Genomic DNA, 22,263 nt, shown 5'->3' on the forward strand with positions numbered 1-22,263 from the left:
CCAGGCAGGCCAGGGTCACCGCTGACAAATAGCAAACTGGAAAAAAACAAAACCAGAATCACATGAGCCGGAAAGTCAATGTCAGATGCACAAGTACGCACTCACGACCTCAGCACTTTTTCCCCACTGACTGATGGGAAAACGAGTCGTGCTACAGTTCAGCGGTCGGCTTTGCTGACTGCTTCATTATTCATCTGTTGATTTATATAGGTATTTAAAGCTGAGTGAACACAAGCGAATGATTGGACTGCATGCGGTAAATGCACTGATGCATGCAGACCTCTAACAGTCTGGATCAATGCAAGCGCTTCATCAGAAAGCTCACATTTGCATGACTGTGTTGGCATATATTTGCTTATCAGAGATCATCATTTAACCCAATCTAGACAACTGCACTGATCCAAAACACTCCAGCTTTGCAATTCCTGTAGTATATCTAAATTGTTAAAGTGTTGTTTAAAGTGCCCATATTATGCTATTTTGTTAGGTTCCTAATTTTGTTTTTGGACTCCTACAGTAGTTTTACATGTACTCAAGGTCAAAAACACTTTAATTTTCTCATAATTTACATTGCAGCACCACCTCTTTTCTCACAGTGCCTGAAATAGTTTGATAAAGGATTCTGTCTCTCTAATTGGTCTACTCTGCTCTGATTGGTCAGATGGCCCAGTCTGTTGTGATTGGTCTACTCTGCTCTGATTGGTCAGATGGCCCAGTCTGTTGTGATTGGTCTACTCTGCTCTGATTGGTCAGATGGCCCAGTCTGTTGTGATTGGTCTACTCTGCTCTGATTGGTCAGATGGCCCAGTCTGTCGTGATTGGTCTACTCTGCTCTGATTGGTCAGATGGCCCAGTCTGTTGTGATTGGTCTACTCTGCTCTGATTGGTCAGATGGCCCAGTCTGTCGTGATTGGTCTACTCTGCTCTTATTGGTCAGATGGCACAGTCTCTTGTGATTAGTCTACTCTGCTCTGATTGCTCAGATGGGCGTTAGAAACCAAACACCCATTATCATATCTAAATTTCAGCTCTGGATCTTCCTCAGCGATTGATACACAGTGATACGAACAGTAATGAAGGCGTTGGTTTTGTCATATCAATTTGAGCTCGAGTCCTCATCTTTTGGAAGTGCATGGAAACAGCATCTTCTCGACATGACAATATCATGAACTCTTCAAGTCTCAGCTACAACTCCAGAGTTAGAAGGTCAAAGTACAGGGTGGGCCATTTATATGGATACACCGTAATAACATGGGAATGGTTGGTGATATTAAAGTCCTGTTTGTGGCACATTAGTATATGTCATGGTCACCACCCATCTTGAGGAGTTTGCCCCCTCACATATACTAATGTGCCACAAACAGGACTTTAATATCACCAACCATTCCCATGTTATTACGGTGTATCCATATAAATGGCCCACCCTGTACATGTTGTTTGCGGGCAGCCAATGGAGACCATAGACTGGCATTACGCAAATTTGTTTCAAACCTACACAGGTTCGAGGAGGAATTAAGACTGGAATTACTGAGCACTCGTTTCAGGCAGTTCAGAAGTGGTTCTTTCTTTTGGGAGACAATAACTCCATTTATCTGCACTTTGATGTTTGAAACATTGCAGACCTTTTATACACTACATAAAAAGGTCATATCTGAAAAAGCATAATAGTGGCACTTTAAACGAATACCACATTGAAAAAAAGTGTAATAGCTAGGACATGAAATCTGCACACTTGTTTGTATTATTGTAATACATTTATAAACCAGTTTAATTATACAAGGGGATGGAGTTATGTAGAATTTAATAAATGATGGATGTTTGAATTCTGCTTGAATTTGTGGGCACAGATTCTGTGTAGGCCTAAGTATAAGAAGTATAAAAAGGACTGACTCACTTTCAACACACCACAAATAGTACACTACAATCCTGACCACCTCCTGACGGTCCTCTGACAAGATGATATTGAAACCAGCCAACAGGAAGGCAATGTCTTCATCCACTCCTCTACGGACGATGTGTAGGGTGGGCAGCACTCCTGAGACCAGCAAGAGCGCCATCTAAGAGATTCGGAGATTCGAAAGAATGGAAAATGCGTTGGAATAAGCTACTTTTGCCAAGTTAAATGAAAGAAAAGCGCATTAATTATTCCTTTTAGACAGAAACAACTCAAAAATGGGCTCGTTTCTTAAAGGAGAACTCCGGTCAATTTTAACATTGAGCTCATTTTTTTGTAAATTTGGAGTGGTGTCAATACAGAGAACAACGACAAAAATCGGTGTTGCCTACACCGTGTTATCCTGTTTTTAAAATCTGCACCCTGTTGACTTTAATGGGGCAAGTTTTAAACCAGCTTTTAGCCTCTTAACATCCTTGATGTGTCATTACAAGTGCACAGCTAATGTGAGTGATTCCTTCAGAGTGATCACGGGTGAATCTGACTGCAATAGATGTGAAAGATATTAATAAAAATGATGTTATTTCAGCCAGCGCACATACCTGTATTTTCTTCCTGTTTTCGGTCGAAGTTCACAGTAGTCGATTGTCGAGTTCACACGCATGGGTTTAGTTACCTATGATCGCGCGCGTGAACTCGACAATCGAAATAACATCATTTTTATTAATATCTTTCACATCTACTGCAGTCAGATCCACTCATGTTCACTCAGAAGGAATCACTCACATTTTCTGTGCACTTGTAATGAAGAACATCAAGAATTTTAAGAGGCTAAAAGCAGGTTTTAAACTTGCCCCATTGAAGTCAACAGGGTGCAAATTTTAAAAAGAGGATAACACGGTGTAGGCAACACCGATTTTTGTCGTTGTTCTCTGTACTGACAGCACTCCAAATTTACAAAAAAATGAGCTCAATGTTAAAATTGACCGGAGTTCTCCTTTAAAGTGTTTACCTGATAAAGTGCAATGAATGCCACAACCAAAGAGATCGCTAGTTTCAAGGGGAACCTAAAAACTGATGGAAAAGAAAGACAAAAAAAAAAAACTCTTACTGACTCCAAACTTTTGAATGATAATGTATATTTTTTGGACAAAAAATTTGGTTTCAACTTTAGGTTTATTAAAAACACTCAAATGTAATAATTACCATCTTCGGGAGTGTAGATGTAAGACTTGGCAGCATCTCGGAGTCTTTCTAATAGTTTGGGTTTTGTTGCGCTGGAACTGAAAAACAAGAGATAATGTTCATAAACAACAACAACACAACTTAATTCAATAGAATTCTATAATAATACTGCATCATATTCTTTCGAATGCAAAATTAGACAATTAGTAGATGATTTTATCTAAAATGACTTACAGTACACGTATTACTTTGCACAATGGCTTTTAATGGGATTCAAACCTACAACCTTTGAACAACCAGTCCTGATCTTCAAACTCATGGCTTCTTGGTATTTAAGGCATATCTGAAATTTGTTGATATATATACCTTATAGATCTTATGTAGCTCCGCCCCTTTTCAACACTGCACTCATTGTGTTCTGTGTTACGGTTTGTATTTCCACAGCAGGAAGGTAAGATCTTCCCGGTCAACTGACATTTGTTATGACATCTGCTCCATTACAATGCCCATGATAACTTTTGTTAATTCTACAATAATCCACTTCTCCAGCTAATTACTCTTCGACAGCGATGCTACAGAAATTTAAAGAGCTACCGCAAAAACGGAAGTTCAAAAACAATATTCTAAAGATGGCTGCACACTTGTTTCTCTGGTGCATAAAGTCTATACCTTCCTCCACATAATTGCCATATTTATCAAAATAAATGATCTCTTCACTATGCAATTTGCTTTCCTATGGTCAATATCGCTATTAGAACCAAAACATTGTTTTAACTGCTTGAAGTACAGCTAATGTTAGCGTCCTCTCACCCTCGAAGGCAAACATACTAGTGTTTTTTCTCCACTAATTGTATCTAGTCAACAAATAAATTACTTTATAATGATATGAAAACATGTATGGTAGTGTACTGTGTAACATACAGTTTTATTGTCTGTTTTAAATCCGTATCTGAAGTGTCCCACTCGCGCAGCCTCGCGTGTCAAAACAAACTCCACGAGGCATCAGTGATAGTTTTATTTCGCCTCTAGAGGCCGCTCTCGTACTGTATAATGACAGCGGACCCTTCTCATCCGGTCCAGCAATGGACACAACCCAGAAAAACTACCAGTATGGATTTTTGCTGATAACTGATTGTTCCAGCAATCGGTTATCGGTGGCGATTAATCGGGAAAACCGATCAATCGGTGGATCTCTACTGTCGAATGCACACAGGCTGCGATTTCGGCTCCATTGGTGGCAACGACTGACTGTCTAGTCAGTGCAAAGATCCACACCGAATAAGACGTGGAACAAACACATTGAGGAAGATCCTCCCTGACGCCAAGAATATTGTCATTGCCTGCCGAGCATGGAATGACATAACAAACGAAATTGGGAATCCTGTGGCACCCAAAGCAGCGTATGCGCTCCGGAGTTTCCATGGAACAGGAAACATTTGATCACGTGGCTCACAGGACAACTTTCAATGTTTTTGCATGAAGAAGATCAGCATCTGTGCTGTACAGACAGACTCAATGGCATTAGCTCACGATTCAGACTCTAAAGACTGCAAGACAGTGGCTGATCACAATCTACCACTCTTTGCATAAGTCAATTTACAGTAGGTGTGATTCAACGTTTGTCAATGGAAATGAGGAAGTAGTCCATGTTCAACATCCCATCTGCATGGCTATTGTACAGAGTGCTGCTTGCTATAATAGGAAAAAAACTCTCCTTTCCTTTCCTTTCCTTTCCTTTCCTTTCCTTTCCTTTCCTTTCCTTTCCTTTCCTTTCCTTTCCTTTCCTTTCCTTTCCTTTCCTTTCCTTTCCTTTCCTTTCCTTTCCTTTCCTTTCCTTTCCTTTCCTTTCCTTTCCTTTCCTTTCCTTTCCTTTCCTTTCCTTTCCTTTCCTTTCCTTTCCTTTCCTTTCTTGTAATTGTAATCCATTCCATAACCAAAACGGTTTCACAAGATTAATTTACCTGCCATCAGCATTATAACTGCCACTTTCAATTAATAAGCAACAGAACAAGGCCTGGAATACTTAAGAAACTTTTCTTGAGGTCAAAATGCCATTTTTTTCTTCAGCAAATGGTCTGTCCAAGAAGGTGCCGAACCACCAGAAAACGTTAACCTCATAATGATGTGGGACAATATTCAAGGAAAGCGTCAGCTCACAGTAAAAGTCTTGTCATGAGTTACTAGTATCATTTCTGCTGTTTTAAGAATCTCGAACCTTTGGGTTAATAAATAAAGGTGTCCACATATGTGGGCCTCACCTGATTTTGGTGAGCTTTTTCTTCTTGAAAATCTTCTTTACATAATCTCGGTAATAACTGCTACTGAGGTCCTGCAAAACAAAACAAAAAAGCACAACCGATTAGTCCATAATGCAAGTAAAGTATTGGTCACGTCAAACTGTATGATAGACACTGTTTTAGATTTGATAGATTTCATAAAAAATAAAATAAAAAATTGTATTTACCTAAGAAAGTACTGGGTGATACAAGGTAACTAGTAACTAAATGGGTTAAGGTTAGGTTTAAGGGTAGGTTCAGGGTTAGTACCTAGTTATTTGAATTACTATAATAAGTACATAGTATTTACATTGGGAGCAGGACTGTAAAATAAAGTGCTGACGACAAATTGTTAATTCTGAAAATTGTTTTAGATTTGTCAAATCATTTACTCGCAGTTTAGACACTTTGCGAAGGAATTGTTCCTCTTATTCCATCCAAACTTATTCGTCATTGCGATTATAGCTGAATAACACTGGCATTGTGCGTTTCCTGTGGGAAAACAGCACGCTGTTTGTGTAATGTCCTCTGTGAGTCAAACATAACCCAATCCCATTGAGCTGCTTACAATGATTAGACCTCTGGAATGCAGGTGCCGAGTTTACAAACTCCCCTCTTGCCTTTCCATGTTGCTAAGTCCCTCATTATGAATTAACGCAGTGGTGCTTAACTGGTGGGTCATGACCCAAAAATGGGTCACAGGTTTGTTCTGACAGGGTCACATGCTGTACAGCATGGAAAAATGATGGATCAGTGACAAATAGATCCAGGACAAATAAGAGTGTCCATGATAAAGAAAAGTATTTTAAAAACCTAGAGGCAAAACACGAGGCAAGTATATATATATATATATATATATATATATATATATATATATATATATATATATATATATATATATATATATATATATATATATATATACATACACACATATACACACTCACCTAAAGGATTATTAGGAACACCATACTAATACTGTGTTTGACTCCCTTCCGCCTTCAAAACTGCCTTAATACTACGTGCCATTGATTCAACAAGGTGCTGAAAGCATTCTTTAGAAATGTTGGCCCATATTGATAGGATAGCATCTTGCAGTTGATGGAGATTTGTGGCATGCTCATCCAGGGCACGAAGCTCCCGTTCCACCACATCCCAAAGATGCTCTATTGGGTTGAGATCTGGTGACTGTGGGGGCCATTTTAGTACAGTGAACTCATTGTCATGTTCAAGAAACCAATTTGAAATGATTCGAGCTTTGTGACATGGTGCATTATCCTGTTGGAAGTAGCCATCAGAGGATGGGTACATGGTGGTCATAAAGGGATGGACATGGTCAGAAACAATGCTCAGGTAGGCCGTGGCATTTAAACAATGCCCAATTGGCACTAAGGGGCCTAAAGTGTGCCAAGAAAACATCCCCCACACCATTACACCACCACCACCAGCCTGCACAGTGGTGACAAGGCATGATGGATCCATGTTCTCATTCTGTTTACGCCAAATTCTGACTCTACCATCTGAATGTCTCAACAGAAATCGAGACTCATCAGACCAGGCAACATTTTCCAGTCTTCAACTGTCCAATTTTGGTGAGCTCGTGCAAATTGTAGCCTCTTTTTCCTATTTGTAGTGGAGATGAGTGGTACCCGGTGGGGTCTTCTGCTGTTGTAGCCCATCCGCCTCAAGGTTGTGCGTGTTGTGGCTTCACAAATGCTTTGCTGCATACCTCGGTTGTAATGAGTGGTTATTTCAGTCAAAGTTGCTCTTCTATCAGCTTGAATCAGTCGGCCCATTCTCCTCTGACCTCTAGCATCAACAAGGCATTTTTGCCCACAGGACTGCCGCATACTGGATGTTTTTCCCTTTTCACACCATTCTTTGTAAACCCTAGAAATGGTTGTGCGTGAAAATCCCAGTAACTGAGCAGATTGTGAAATACTCAGACCGGCCCGTCTGGCACCAACAACCATGCCACGCGCAAAATTGCTTAAATCACCTTTCTTTCCCATTCTGACATTCAGTTTGGAGTTCAGGAGATTGTCTTGACCAGGACCACACCCCTAAATGCATTGAAGCAACTGCCATGTGATTGGTTGATTAGATAATTGCATTAATGAGAAATTGAACAGGTGTTCCTAATAATCCTTTAGGTGAGTGTAGTTGTACTAGTACTATAATTATTCATGCTTGTGAGGTTTTCCTTAATTAATAGTAATATCTTACATAAAGTTTGACATCAGGTTTCAGAGTCTGAAATGAATCTAGTCTGCCCGCCTCTTTAGTCAAACCTACAGCACAGTCACACTTAACAGAATTGGTTTAAAATGAATCACTGTGCAGGAGTTCATTACTCTGATTGCTTTTTCCTTTTACTGACTCTATACCATACGGTCCAACATGTCCGAATCAATGCTGCACTGTGCTGTAGTGCTTCCTCAGCCATTTACATACAGATTCACTTTTAAACTATACAGAGAAGGATGTATATATTCAATTGACAGAGAGATTATAATCTAAATGCTGCCAACAACTCTATCTGAGGCTGCAGACATGGAGTACATGGACGGAAATTGAATTTTTGATGTGAGAGTGACAAATCGAACCCCTAGCATAAACGAATGGAACAAAGTTTGTAACTCCTCGTCTGTGTATTCTGGCTCAAAACTATATGGTTCTGGATCTTGGTTTGATACCCAGTAAAATTCCTCTGACAATTCCTCAAAGTCAGCCATGATCATGAGTCAGGTTCGCTACTAGCTAGTTAGTCACGTTTGTTTTGTTTACGGAACCATCAACAGGGCGTCTCGTGTGCTGCGCTAATCACTCCGCCCAAGTAGCCACTCCGCCCAAGTAGCTGTGCTCCTACGCCTAGTGAGAATATAGTTCCCAGTATTTATACGATTAAAAATGGTCTCTGTCTCATATAGCCTTGTTATTTGTACACGCTGTGACTATACAGATCACAACATGTAAATAGGAAAATGTTTGCATTATTTTGTCACTTATTGGGATTAGTATGCTACCTTATCCATTTACATCCAGTCTTTGTGCTAAGCTAGACTAGCGGTGGGTGCGTCAAATAACACTTACAGAACGCACATAAATGAAAAAGGTATTTATGGACTTATCTAACTCTGGGGGATACTGTGAATAAGCTAAAGTCCCAAAAAGTCGGAGTGTTCCTTTAATTCATAAATATCACATTTTCACATTTCAAATATCACATAAGGGAGTTGAACAACGACATTTTACAACCTGAACTAACCTTGTTTTTCAAATATTAACAAGCAGAGTAAAGCAATTAAAGAAAACATTAATAAAAGATTATGCCTTCATTTTAAGAATTTTTTTATTTCATCCATTCATCTCTATATCTATATCTATATTCTTTATTATGATTTTACAACATGAACTAACCTTATTTTTCAAATATTAAGCAGTTATATTAAAAATATTTTAAATATTACAGTTTAAATAAATTAGAGTAATGTTAAAAATTTCTTTATGTAAAATTATGTCTTAAGAAACAATGTACAATAATAAAAGAGTATGCCTTCATAACGTAATAAGTTTTATTAAGAATTTCATCCTTTTAATATATAGTTTATTCTTTATTATGATATAAGAATAGTTGTATAATTCTTATTAATTCATAATTATTCATTTTGGGTGAATTAACATAACATTTGACAAGAGTGTATATTGTATGTATGTATATATATATTATATATATATATATATATATATATATATATATATATATATATATATATATATATATATATATAAATTAAACAATAATAAAAGAATATGACTTCATAAAGTAAGTTTTATTAAGAATTTTATCCTTTTAATATGGCTTTTTCTTCTTTATTATGATATGAGAACAGTTGTATCATCCTGACATTTTAGACATTTCCCTTCGCAACAACAAGGTCTTACCTCAGAGGCATTGGACTTCTCTGTATTCTGTAAGCCCTTGAACAGAAGTAGTGGGTACTGGAAACTAAGAAAGGCCAGACAGGCAATCTGAGGAAGACTGCTGAACAGCGCAAAGTACTTATAGAACTGCAGACATGGAGAAAGAACAGACAAATCAATTTCAAATAACATCAAATGTTCACGGGCCATTTCTTTGGCTATATTACCCACAATATCTTCCACACATATTCTGTGCAAACCAATCATGAAATTGTACTGAGAATGTATATTACAACCCAAACAAGGCTGTCTTTATTTTTAAATAATTAAATAGCTTTCAGCATGAACACAGCCAGCCAGTATTTGCGGCTTGATCCCTTTGTTTTCTTGCTACTGGTACTTATTCTTTAGTTCTGACAGAAACTAAAGTGATTAACTGAAGGAAAGCTCCATGGTGAGATCCCAAGAAGCAGAACAAATTGTTTTGATGTTTGACCATTCATTTAGGAGACACGAGGACAATGGGAACAAAACCGGTTGAGCTTAATAAACTTATCTGAGTCTTATTCAACATCCTCTAAAAACACAGTGCGAAACTAAACCAAGAACCCAGATAAACTGTGCTGAAAATACTCTATAGGCAATGTTTTAGATACATAAAATAACTTGTACCTGTGGCGTTTTGGGACAGTCCACCTTCTGCCAGACCAGAACTCCGAAGTGTGTCCACGACAGCAGGCTTCCCAGAACGTAACCAACCTTGTTATGCAGCGTACCACAGGCCAGAAGAGGGTAGTATAAAGCGGGATAGTACAAAAGAGCCAGGATCATCCAGAACTCTACAGAAATAAAGAACAAAATGGTGGATTCAGGTAAAGACATGTAATAATTAGACCTAAATGTAAAATAACACTATTGTTTTGTTGTTTGATTAACATTAATGACTTAAGAGCAGGTATTTATAGGCTGCTGTCACTTTAAGACCGAATGCACAGATCCAATATAATGATACACATCCATGGGTGTGATATTGACAAAAATATTGATATTTTCTGGAATTTTGTCGATAACGATGATCAGACGATATTTATAAATAAAACGTTGATATATGAAATGATTTTAAAATTCAAAAGATACTTTAAATGTGAAACTTAAACATCCAGTAGGCGGTGACAAATCACTGTTAATGAGCGAATAATTGAGTCATTATCTCAAACGATTCGCTCTAACGGCTGATCATTTCAGGAATGAAACATTCGACTTTGAGTAGTCATTGAATCATTCATTCAGCCGATTCGTTCAAACAGATGAATTTATTCAGTAATGAAACATCGCTTGATGCTGAGAGATGCTAAACAGTTCTGCTGTGGCTTTGTTTGGAACTATTTTCATTGGCGAAATAGAGCAAAACAGGCAATATGTCTAAATGTAAGTCATTTAATATTGAAAGGTTATAAGTTCAAACCCACTACTGTGCGATCTATGAGATATCACCAATGTGTCTTGGAGCAAGAGAGTTACAGTATATAAACTTATTTTAGTGTCAATTGACTTAAATTTGGGTCCTGTTCCTCATACAAAACTACTGAATTGCTTCAGAATACTTGAAATACAGTCGTATTAGAAATGATAACTGTTTTTGTTATTTATGCAATTTTTTGTGATATAGATGCTCACAGATTTGTTCTTTAGAGTTCTACACTGTAAAAAATGATATGATCAATAAGTTATGATAACATGTTAATGATAACATAACATAAAATGTTTAAGTAAAATCAACTTGGATGTTTTTTTTAACAGTATACCAAATGGTACACTCGTTTTCAAAGAACCAATAACTGTTAAAAGTCTGAATTTTATGTAATTTTTTTAGCACGATGCTCTGAGTCTCCATTTAAATTCATTATTCTTTAGAATTTCTTCTTTTGTGTTCAACGCAAGAAGGAAACTCATATTAGGAACGATGGGAGGGGGAAGTAAATGATAGCAGAATCATTCTTTTAACCTCAGATTGCTCCAGGAGGATTGTGTACTGCAAGTTACTTTGAGTAAAATGACTACTTGCTTGATCATATGATTTTTTAAACTTCGGAAACAGCAAAACATGTCTTTTGATTGAGAATGAGGAGAATAACAATAGTTTCCCATCCACACTAACAGACTTCTCAAAATGTACCTATTAAAGCACCAAATAGTTACATAATGCAAATGCAGCATTAAGAAACAAAAAATGCAGGCGATAATCCAATTACAAAACACAACTAAGAAGGGACTAGCAGTACAGAGGGCGGGGGGGGGGGGGGGGGGATCAGGTAGGGTGCTACTTTTCATCCTCTTGTGTGAACTGAGCCTACTTTGGATAGGTGCCATCTTGTGAATAGAGAGAGTGTTCAATGTTCATTCGATAGCACCTGTGCAGGGTGAGCCACTATTCCCCATGAGATATCCCTGCAAACCGGTGAATTTCCCAAACACTTTGGTGGCCTGAAATCTTCCTAACAGCATTGATTTACATTATGATAAAAAAGAATCTCTTCTTTTCCAAAATGTTGGCGGATCAAGGCTAGCTCCTTGTGGGAATCGACCCAGCAACCTTCAGTTTGGAAGTTGTGAGCCTTAACCACTAGGCCACATGATACAATAAAACACAATAATAGTGATTTCCGGAGTGGATTTTGCCTTTAACCCCTTTCCCCATCATTGACGTAAATTTCCGGCTTTTTTTGTTTTCACTGTTAGGGGTGCTATGACATCTTCTGAAAGAGAACCGAATCTCGTGATCAAAACACAGACGAAAAAGAAGCAGAAACACGTAAGATAACGCGATAATCAACATTAACCAGCATTTAAATCCAAACTGCCTAATGTTACTGAATGAAATGTCGACCCAGGACGAGCTACAGGACTGTGAAGCTTTTGATGGACTCAATTTACTCCATCTGTGTTTTGATCATCATTCTGAATCTTATCTGGACGTAATCTTTGACAAAAAGGCTGCTTTTTTATGAAACTTACACACATTCAAGTGTTGATAAAAAAAGATGCATGAAGCTAGAATAAAACAGGGGGTTATTTTTTAAGCAGAGGCTCTGTTCTTTCTTTTGATGTATTGCATATTCAGATATTCATAAAACAAAATATTCCGGAGGCCATGAAATGTTTGTGAAAATGATCAAAAGTCCAGGCGGTGGCTGGCAACTTTAAAACAATAATAAATAAATAAAAAATGGTGGGGAAAGAGTTAATGACCCTACAAGTTTGATAAACACATCCAAATATGAGGAAAATGTAATATGAAAACTAAACTTGGTTGAGGTGTTTATCTGACAAAATTGTTTGGCAAAAAAAAGGTCAATTAAAATTACAGGTTTTATTTTACTATGAAAAATGCAAAAAGCTCACAGGAAAAAAGCATGCATTGACTACAACATAACCAGTTATTAATATTTCATTGGTTCTCTCTTGCTTTTGCATGTTCATAATCTCTTTGTATGACAGCCTGGCAAAAAATCATATCCATGCAATTTGGCATGTTTCATTTTTCAAATTTTTTCCACAACTACAATATGCTTTACAAAAATCTTTAACACATGTTTAAAAATATTTGAATAAAGAGTGAAGATGTCAGTTTTCCTAGACCGGAAATCACTTTTGGCCACTACTGTCAATATTCACTCATGAAATATTCACACTAAATGCATTTCACCACTTCATAAAGCAAGTAACCTGGCCGTCGTACCTTTGTACACGGTGTCTTTAGTGAAAGGAAGTGGTTGGTGACTGAGGACCATTCCGACCAGCTTGCAGAAGAGAACTCCATACACAGCTACGGCAAGACCCTTGTGTTGTGTGTGGTCTAAAAAGTTTACTGGGCTGAAATAAAAACAGAACAAAAATGATGTTGGTGGTTGCCAGGGTGTTGCTAGGGTGTTTGTTTACATGGCAGATGTCAAACTGACCTGAGTAAACCTGTGAGTCCCCTCTGATTGACACCCAACTTCTGTCGTCTGGCCAGGATAGCAAGAACCAGCATGACCACCAGCTTTGGACATAAAGAGAGGACAATCTGTCAGTCTTACAACCCCCCTGACTTTCTCTAATGGCCCAGCAGAGTATGGCGCTGCTGTGCCCTCCACCTCTTCTTAACCTCTTCTGCATCACAGCCTCTTGGTTCAAATGAAAGCACAGACCCCCATGAAACAAAGGCAGAGCGGTCTCTGATTCTGGTGTGAGTAAGTGCCTGGGGTCAGTGACCGGAAGTGAACTTTAACACTTTTAGGAAGCGTCACGGCCTAAGGTGACGTCTGAGTCCACATGGGTTCATCATAGTCAATTAGCATGTGGCTTTTTGTATCATATCAAAGAAAGCAAAAGGCTAGCAACTCAGTGGGAAGTATGACAGTTACAAAATGAATGACAACAAATGCATTGCATTCCTTTTAAATGGTTTCTTTACACAAGTGCTACAACAGTACTATGGTATCAGGTGGAAATACTACGGTACTTTGCCAATGGTCAACTTACGTGGACTTTTCAATGGCAAATGCTCATACCAAAATATAGGAATTAGCAGGGCTATTATAGTTAGCTAAAACTAAAAGCATAAAATACTTTTCCTTACTTAAAATAGGATGAACTTTAACTGAAATAACAACAAAAAAACATACACATTTTATGTGTATTGTTGCCAATGCAAATTTCTCATTTTCATTTAGTTTAATGATGTACTAAAACTGAAAGGAAAATTAATAAAAACTAGTACTCTCAATAGTACTCTTGATTAATCGCAATTAATCGCATCTAACAAAAGTTTGTGTGAGACACACACACAAATATTATGCACACTGTATATATATATATATATATATATATATATATATATGGATATATACACACACTGCATTAATATATATATATATATATATAGATAGTCACACACACATTAATATTATATATTTAGAAAATTTTATGCTAGATGAGATTAATCGATTAGACGGCACTAATAAAAACTATTTATACATGTTTAAAAGAAAACAATACAATTACGTAAATTAATAACATTTTAACTAAAACACAAAAACTAAAATAAAAACAGAAAATATAAGAATAAAAACATAATACTAAAATAACACTAGAGATTAGGATGGCCGATATAATGTCAATGTTGTTTCTAGAGTGTTCTGGATGGTTGCTAAGACGTTTCTAGGGTGTTCTGAGTGGTTGCTAAGACGTTTCTAGAGTGTTCTGAGTGGCTGCTAAGACGTTTCTAGGGTGTTCTGAGTGGTTGCTAAGACGGTGTTCTGAGTGGTTGCTAAGACGTTTCTAGAGTGTTCTGAGTGGTTGCTAAGACGTTTCAAGAGTGTTCTGAGTGGCTGCTAAGACGTTTCTAGAGTGTTCTGGATGGTTGCTAAGACGTTTCTAGGGTGTTCTGAGTGGTTGCTAAGACGTTTCTAGAGTGTTCTGAGTGGCTGCTAAGACGTTTCTAGGGTGTTCTGAGTGGTTGCTAAGACGGTGTTCTGAGTGGTTGCTAAGACGTTTCTAGAGTGTTCTGAGTGGTTGCTAAGACGTTTCAAGAGTGTTCTGAGTGGCTGCTAAGACGTTTCTAGAGTGTTCTGGATGGTTGCTAAGACGTTTCTAGGGTGTTCTGAGTGGTTGCTAAGACGTTTCTAGAGTGTTCTGAGTGGTTGCTAAGACGTTGCTGGGGTGTTCTGTGTGGTTATTTATTAGCATAATTCAAAAGAGCCCAGCCCAAAATTTCTATGATATTACAATCCATGGATAAGTTTATATATCCATCCATCCATCCATCTTCTACCGCTTATCCGGGGCCGGGTCGCGGGGCCCTTAACTAAACTTATATATAAGTTTATATATATATTAGTATATGAAAAAAAAAAAAAAAAATAATTAATTAAACATTTACATGTAAATTTAATGATCTATAATTCTTTTACAAATTATTTACTCAAGAAATCCACATACACCAAATCACTGGCCAATATATATATTGGTCTATCACTAGTACTTTGATATTTACCATGGTACTGACTGATTACAATATTCCAAGTACTCAAAGATACTGAATTTTGGACAGACCAATACAGAGAAAGAGTAGAAGGCAAAGACCAAACGAGAACATTGAGAATATGCAGAAAGAAGTACATCTCATCAGAAGGGAACTCACAGATATTGCAGCAATGCATATGTGGAAGAGGCCTTCTTCAGCTGTGGGGTCACATGGTGGGATAACTCTGAAAATTTCACAAACACAGAGTATTTATCATAAGCTGGTGAGATCCAGGCCGATTACTCAACCTGCACACGCTCCCTCCTTTCCTAAGCAACAGACCATTACTAACAAGAGCACTTTTGCTGAACCTCTTCAAGTGAAGATTATTCATTTAAACCGATTGTCGAAGGTAATGTGACTGACGTGGAACGCCAGCACACGGATCCGATCACACTTCCAAGTAAACTGGAATGCTGGGATGGAATTAGGAAACCTCTAGATGAATGAAAAAGCCCTTATTTCATTTGATTTTACCAACAGAGGAAGTCTTGGACGAAGCTAATATGTGACGCATTGAAGTAACCCTATCTTCACACTTTGTTGCCGAAAAGTCTCTTGCATATGTGAAAAGAATCAAAGATGAGATCAAAAAGAAAATCTCCGCATGAATCGCAGTGATGGATGTGTATATCACTTTCAGCAGAAATATAATCAGATATGTTTGCACACCTGTAGACTTGGAACCATATAATGTTCTGGGAAGTGCATTATGGGATGGCAACAAGACTATATGACAAGCAGCAATAAAGATAATATCTAATGAATATCTGATTACCTTAACCATGTTATAAAGCTAAAATCACAAAACTAAGTTAATGTCTAAACCCAGCGGACCTATGAATGCACCTTATATATATGCAAATATATATTTCAGAAATGGAAATTATAATAACATAAAATACATGCATGTGTAATTTAGTATAAATTATAAAAAGAATATATATTATATTTAAAATTAATAACTACATATACACTAACGTACAAAAGTATAGGGTCAGTCAGATTTTTTAAAATGTTTTTGAAAGAAGTCTCTTCTGCTCATCAAGGCTACATTTATTTGATCAAAAATACAGTAATTTTTAAAAAAAATTGTTATTACAATTTGAAATATCTGTTTTCTATTAGAATGTTTTAAAATTTTATTTATTCCCGTGATCAAAGCTAAATTTAACTCCAGTCTTCAGTGTCACATGATCCTTCAGAAATCATTCTAATATGATGATTTGCTGCTCAAGAAACATTTCTGATTATCATTATGAATGATGCAAACAGTTGTGCTCCTTAATATTTTTGTGGAAACACGAAAAACTTGATTCTTTGATGACTACAAAGTTCAAAATAACAGCATCTATTTGAAATAGAAATCTTTTGTAACATTATAAATGTCATTACTGTCAATTTTGATCAATTTAATGCATCCTTGATGAATAGAAATATGAATTTCTTTTTTTAAAAGATTATACATTTTACATGTTCAGTTATAATGATGCAAAAATGTATTACAAACGTAAGTGAAATACATTGAAATTGGAATTTTTTTCACATATAATGAATCACAACACTTTGAATGAACGAATTTAAAATTGAAACATCTATAAAACACCAAATTAAGAGTACTTACTCGACAGGAGGTTTGGTTGGCACTGCATTTTCGTACCATTCTGAGTAATCGTAGTAGTCTTTCCCAGTTCCAGCACTCATGGTGCCAACCTACAGATGCAACAGAAGTTTCAGAGAGCTCCAATAACTTACAGAGCAGCCAAAATCACTTTTTCACACTCCTGCGGGACACAAATTCGCTCAGGTTTGGGGAAGAAAAAAAGAAAGTTTCCTCCAAAGTTTGGCAGCTGGAAACTGCTGGTTTGTTCTGTTCCTAAAGTCTAATTTAGCCCCCTTGTTCAGGTGCCCTGTTACCACTGCGACCGAGAGCTCTGAGGAGCAATGTGACGGGTTCCTTTCTAGAGCATGCCAACCCAAAACGTCTTTACTTCAGCTTGGATCTCCTTTTCAGATTGGGGATTACCACCTCACTGGAAACCAGGAGAGAGAGAAAAGCAATGGAGAGAGAGAAAGAGAGAGAGAGGGGGTGAAAGCAATCCAGAGAGAAGTTTTCCTGATTTCCAGATGGGGCGGCCGATCTCTCCTGCCACCTGTAGTTCAGAGCGATTAGGAGGACTTCCAAGGGCCGTCCTGTGGCTGGTATTGAGAGGTTGAATGAGCGCTGGACTTATAAAACTCAGCCAAAGCAGGCTGGAAGTGTGTGGGGGCCGAATGCTGACATATTCCAGAGTGATAACAGGGAAATTCATGTGTGTGAGCTTCAGTTATCAGGCTGTGGAGATTCCCAGAGGTGACTCAAAGTGTGAGGTATAAGGAAATCATTTCCATTAACCACACACATGATGAATTGACAGGCAAGTGAAGAATCGAGTCAGGTGCAGTACGTTACACATTCTGAAAAAACTGTGAAATTTACGGTAAAATAACAGCAGCTGTGGCTGCCAGAACTTCACTGTAAAAAATAAGCTAGCAACATTTTAGGTTTTACTGGACTAAAAAAAAAAAAAAAAAAAAACACCTTATGATATAACGTTAATTTTCCATTCTACTAAAGCACTAACTCTACTAAAGTCTTTATGAACTTTTTGAAGCGTCAATGTTTTGGTTGCATGGAGCATCAGAAATCGGTCAAGCTTCATTAAGAATGTCTTAATTTGCATCTCGAACATAAATGAAAGTCAGAGTGGGACTTTTATTTTTAGGTGAACTAAATCTTTAAGATGGATAAATCCACTGTTGTCACGAACTAGGTTTAATTGGATTTAGAAACTTTTAGAAACATTTAGAAACTACTCTAAATGTCCAACATAACTGAACATTTAACACTTATATTAACTAACAACATATTTCCCTTTACTGAAAAACACATTAAATAAAACTGTAATCCCTAAATTTACTCTCCTAAAGCAGTCCCTTGCAAAGCATGCTGGGAACTACAGATCCACTGCCCAGAGAGTTGTCAACAAAAATTTTTCATGTAGTTTTAAAACAAATGTTGTTTTTTTGCTGCAATTGGTTATAAAAACTTAAAATTTGTTAACTTAACTTTGGTAACTTAATTAAACTAAAGTTAACTAAACTTAATATTTTAAGTCAAGCACATACATACATACACATACTTTAAGTAGAAACAACACATTTCTTATGTTGAATTTTAAGTTGTGATAAATAATCACAGCAATCCTTTTTTACAGTGAATAAGTAAATGTCAGTTTTAAATATATTAGGTTGATTGAACACAGTTAAATTAAGTTGTGACAAAATGTTAAAAAAAATCGTGTTACTTTAGCTTATTAATTAGCCTAAACTGAACAATAGGCAAAAAATATATTTTTTGAGTGTACAAACTCCAATCACTTTGTCAGATTTAAATAAGCACACAAAATTCATTATATAGTATTTAGTTACCTCCTATATCCAATACAAAGATCTCCAGCCATATAAATGAAACTGAAGATCAGATTAGATACATTATCCACATTTCATTTTTAATTATATCATAAAATTTTGCCATTAAAGCACAACAAAGAGAGTTCACTGTGCAATTGTTTCAAGGCAGTTAAGCTCTTCTATGAATGAATGCTCTGCTATGATGTAAGATGTGTTGCCACGCCCATTGCCCCACCCACCAACTGACCACGCCCCCTTCACAAGCATGAGGGACCCTTCAGCTGCACATTAAACTGATTATACAGGGATTACAGTCAAATGCAATTTACAAATCCATTTCCAACAATGCTGAGAACTTCTCAAACGACATTCGTCCATCAGGAAAAACAAAGCAGGATTGACTAAAAACAGTTGCAGAACAAAGAATGCTTTAAAGAGCTCTGATTACATCATGGAAATGTGCCTGAAAGTTTGCTTATATCTGGTTGGGAGAAGGTCAACGGTATTTTCCATTAAACACCTTTGTGTGGAAGGTTCTGACGCATCTACAGTAGTTTCCAAATAACATTGACAATGGATTCCGAAACCTACCTGATCTACCTAGAGATATGAGGCTAATTCCTTTCCTAGACTTCCTATCTTTCCTCTCCTATTTCAAATAACCCAATAGCTATTCCAAAAAAAGATATAGTGCACCATTCACTGGAGACATGAAGTTATCTCACAGCTATATTTATTTTAATAGTGAGTCAGGCTGACACATGTAGAAACTTGATCTGTGTAATATCTCTCCTACCGCACCATTCACACCATATTACATACTGGACCAGACAAATGACAAATGACCCCGACAGAATTACACTGCAAAGCCCGACAATATCATGGACCGCCATTGTGGGTGGCCTTTGAAATGGTGTAGTGTGCTTAGAGGATTCATTCTGGCATGGTTAAACCTAAATGGGATCCTGTCAGTGTCCACAGGAGCTCTTAACAAGGGTGAAACTGATTAAGAAGGCAACACCACGGAGCACACAACACAAGATGGATGCTGCACGTAATGACTTCATATCAGCCACCATCACTCAAGGGCTCTGGGGAAAACCTACCGAGAAAACTGTCTCCATGGTGCTAACATGACCGTGCCATTGACAGTAAAGCTTTTAGAGGATAATGAAGGTCAGGTGACAACCGAGACTGCCATTGCATTAGCTGACAGTGCATTTCTAACTATTAGAGTTGTTGTTGCAGTTGATGAAGATAAAAGTAAAAGAGACGTGAACGATGAGAACTGAAAATGGCATATCTAAACACAATCATCCCTCTCATTTGTTAAGTCTTTTTCTTAACAAAATCATAAAACTGGGCCACATAGCTGTCACCAACCAATAGGCCTATTTGAAGTGACTCTTTCTGTGTTGACTTATGGTGCATTTAAGTCATGTTGGAAAGATCATATTTACAAATTCATGAATGCCTTCTCAAGTCGTATTTACCACTATAGGTAGCTCGGGATAATTTTAATACACAAGTTCCCGAGTTAGGCAGGCCATTAACATTAAACATGGCGAAGGGGAGAACTATTGCTGCAGTGACTGCTATTCTTTAGTTTTTCCCACAACAGCTACTGTACATCGCCTTGTCTTGTCATTAAAGCAGTGCATATTTACATAAATTAATAATCATTTGAGGCATACTGTATGTTTAATAAATGGCGAAAATAGCCTGCATTTGACCGAAATTCCAGAATTGTCAGCAAGATGACTATCTACATAGCGCAGTGAATGTATATATGGTTGTCAATGAATGAGACGCTAAATATCATTTTGGCTTTAATAAGATTTTCCCAATAAATAGGCAAGAATGGTGTCCTCTATGGTTCCTGTTCTTCCTGACAACAATCACGACTTCAGAAGTGGGAACAAGGAAATTTCCGATTTCATATCGGAATATAAAAAATACAAACTTCCCAGGAGGACTTTAACGCACCCTTATTTACTATCTGAAACAGAAAATATGGGCGTGGTAAATACCAGAATGCCCCTCCCCCTTTTAAAATAGCCAATAGGCTTTAGCTTACATCAAGCATCAACAATGATTTGCTATCATTACTCAGTTTTTTGGAAATGTACAAAATATAAAATAAAATGAAATGAAAAAATAAGAAAAATGTATGTCAGTGCCTTAGAAATGGAATAACAAACCTGTCCTAAGGCGATAAAAGGATATTTAGCTAGTATACAGCAAATCTTAACTACTTGATTCTTTATATCATTCCAAAATGTAAACTATCTTTAAGCTCTAATCTGCTAAACGTGACTATAAGGCATGAAGATTTTATTTAACAGCACAATTTTCTGTAAAGCTGCTTTGAAACATAATGTGTTTTGAGAAAAGCTATACAAATAAAACTGACGACTTTACCTGCCAAATCGCTTTACATTTTTCATTCAAATAGCATGTTAAATGTTCATTTTTTACTTTTTTTTTTGTGTGTGTGTGTGTGTGTGTGTGTGTGTGTGTGTGTGTGTGTGTGTGTGTGTGTGTGTGTGTGTAAAATATGTGTGTTATAAATTACAAACTATCACAGTATTGTTATGGACTCGTCTCTTGTGAAAATGCAATTTTCCAATGCTAATCTACCTGTTGCCACAATACCAGGGTGTTGCTAAGGTGTTCTGAGAGGCTTTTAGCAAGTTGCTACTCAGTTGCTAAGGTGTCCTTTCAGGTTAGCTGGCCCAAGGCAAAAGAAAAAGAAGAAAAAAAAGCCCACCCCCAAATTTAGAGAAATGGCTCACGTCTCACCTTCACCATGCATGGTATTTTCTCAACGTTTCATCGTCGAAAATAGTAAGTGTAATATCTCAATCATCATTCAAGTTTGTAGCACGGTGTGACGCCAAAGTTCAGCGTGTGTGAAATAGTTAAACGCCACAAACTAACGTTGGTTCTTCTTGAGGCGCATGAAAGATGCAAGTGGTTTGTTACACGCCCAAATGATGCAATTGCTTTTGTTTATTAACGAGTGTTTGAGGATGTTATATGCATTGCATTGGTTAGCTTAATGTTAGGCTAATTAACATCTAAAGTAACGATTTTTTATGAATGAATGACGCAGTTAAGTGTTTTTACTGGGGCGTTTTTCAATGGCTCGTGTGAAAAGCAAGTTGTTTTAATAACTTACCATCTCTTGACATCAGATGAAAACGCACACCTGACCTTTAAGTACAATTATGGATGATCCATCATCACATTGTGCATATTTTGTCAATGGTGGCCCACGTGCATTCATACTCAAAACAATCGATAATTTATGCATCTGCTTCATTGACATTGATATATTTTTCCCCCATGCTTTGTGTCTTATGTTTATATTTACTTTGCGCATATATATATATATAATTATTATAATTTTTTTTAAAATACAGATCCATTTATTTATAATTTTGTTCTATTTTTTTGTTGTT

The 22,263-nt window shown here is 37.0% G+C and overlaps 1 protein-coding gene across 2 annotated transcripts in view; it reads right to left on the reverse strand.

The window, feature by feature from the left end:
- stra6 (signaling receptor and transporter of retinol STRA6) overlaps window positions 1–22,057 on the reverse strand; it is a 31,140-nt gene extending 9,083 nt beyond the window's left edge. Inside the window, exons 1-12 of one of the 2 annotated variants that reach the window (XM_081355459.1) lie at window positions 21,981–22,057; window positions 16,971–17,059; window positions 15,464–15,530; window positions 13,239–13,321; window positions 13,019–13,152; window positions 9,952–10,118; window positions 9,301–9,426; window positions 5,338–5,408; window positions 3,101–3,177; window positions 2,907–2,968; window positions 1,895–2,057; window positions 1–36 (exon numbers count right to left, since the gene is read on the reverse strand). The exon at window positions 1–36 is cut by the window's left edge and continues 40 nt beyond it. In XM_081355459.1, coding sequence (XP_081211585.1) covers window positions 1–36; window positions 1,895–2,057; window positions 2,907–2,968; window positions 3,101–3,177; window positions 5,338–5,408; window positions 9,301–9,426; window positions 9,952–10,118; window positions 13,019–13,152; window positions 13,239–13,321; window positions 15,464–15,530; window positions 16,971–17,059; window positions 21,981–21,983 — 1,078 coding nt within the window. In that variant the 5' untranslated portion in view covers window positions 21,984–22,057. Of the gene's footprint in view, window positions 37–1,894; window positions 2,058–2,906; window positions 2,969–3,100; window positions 3,178–5,337; window positions 5,409–9,300; window positions 9,427–9,951; window positions 10,119–13,018; window positions 13,153–13,238; window positions 13,322–15,463; window positions 15,531–16,970; window positions 17,060–21,601; window positions 21,945–21,980 lie in introns of those variants that run through there. The other variant, XM_081355458.1, reaches the window with a different exon arrangement.
- Between the last annotated feature and the right edge of the window lie 206 nt (window positions 22,058–22,263).

This window comes from Scardinius erythrophthalmus, assembly GCF_964197995.2.
Source record: "Scardinius erythrophthalmus genome assembly, chromosome: 24".
Taxonomy (NCBI): Eukaryota; Metazoa; Chordata; class Actinopteri; order Cypriniformes; family Leuciscidae; genus Scardinius; species Scardinius erythrophthalmus.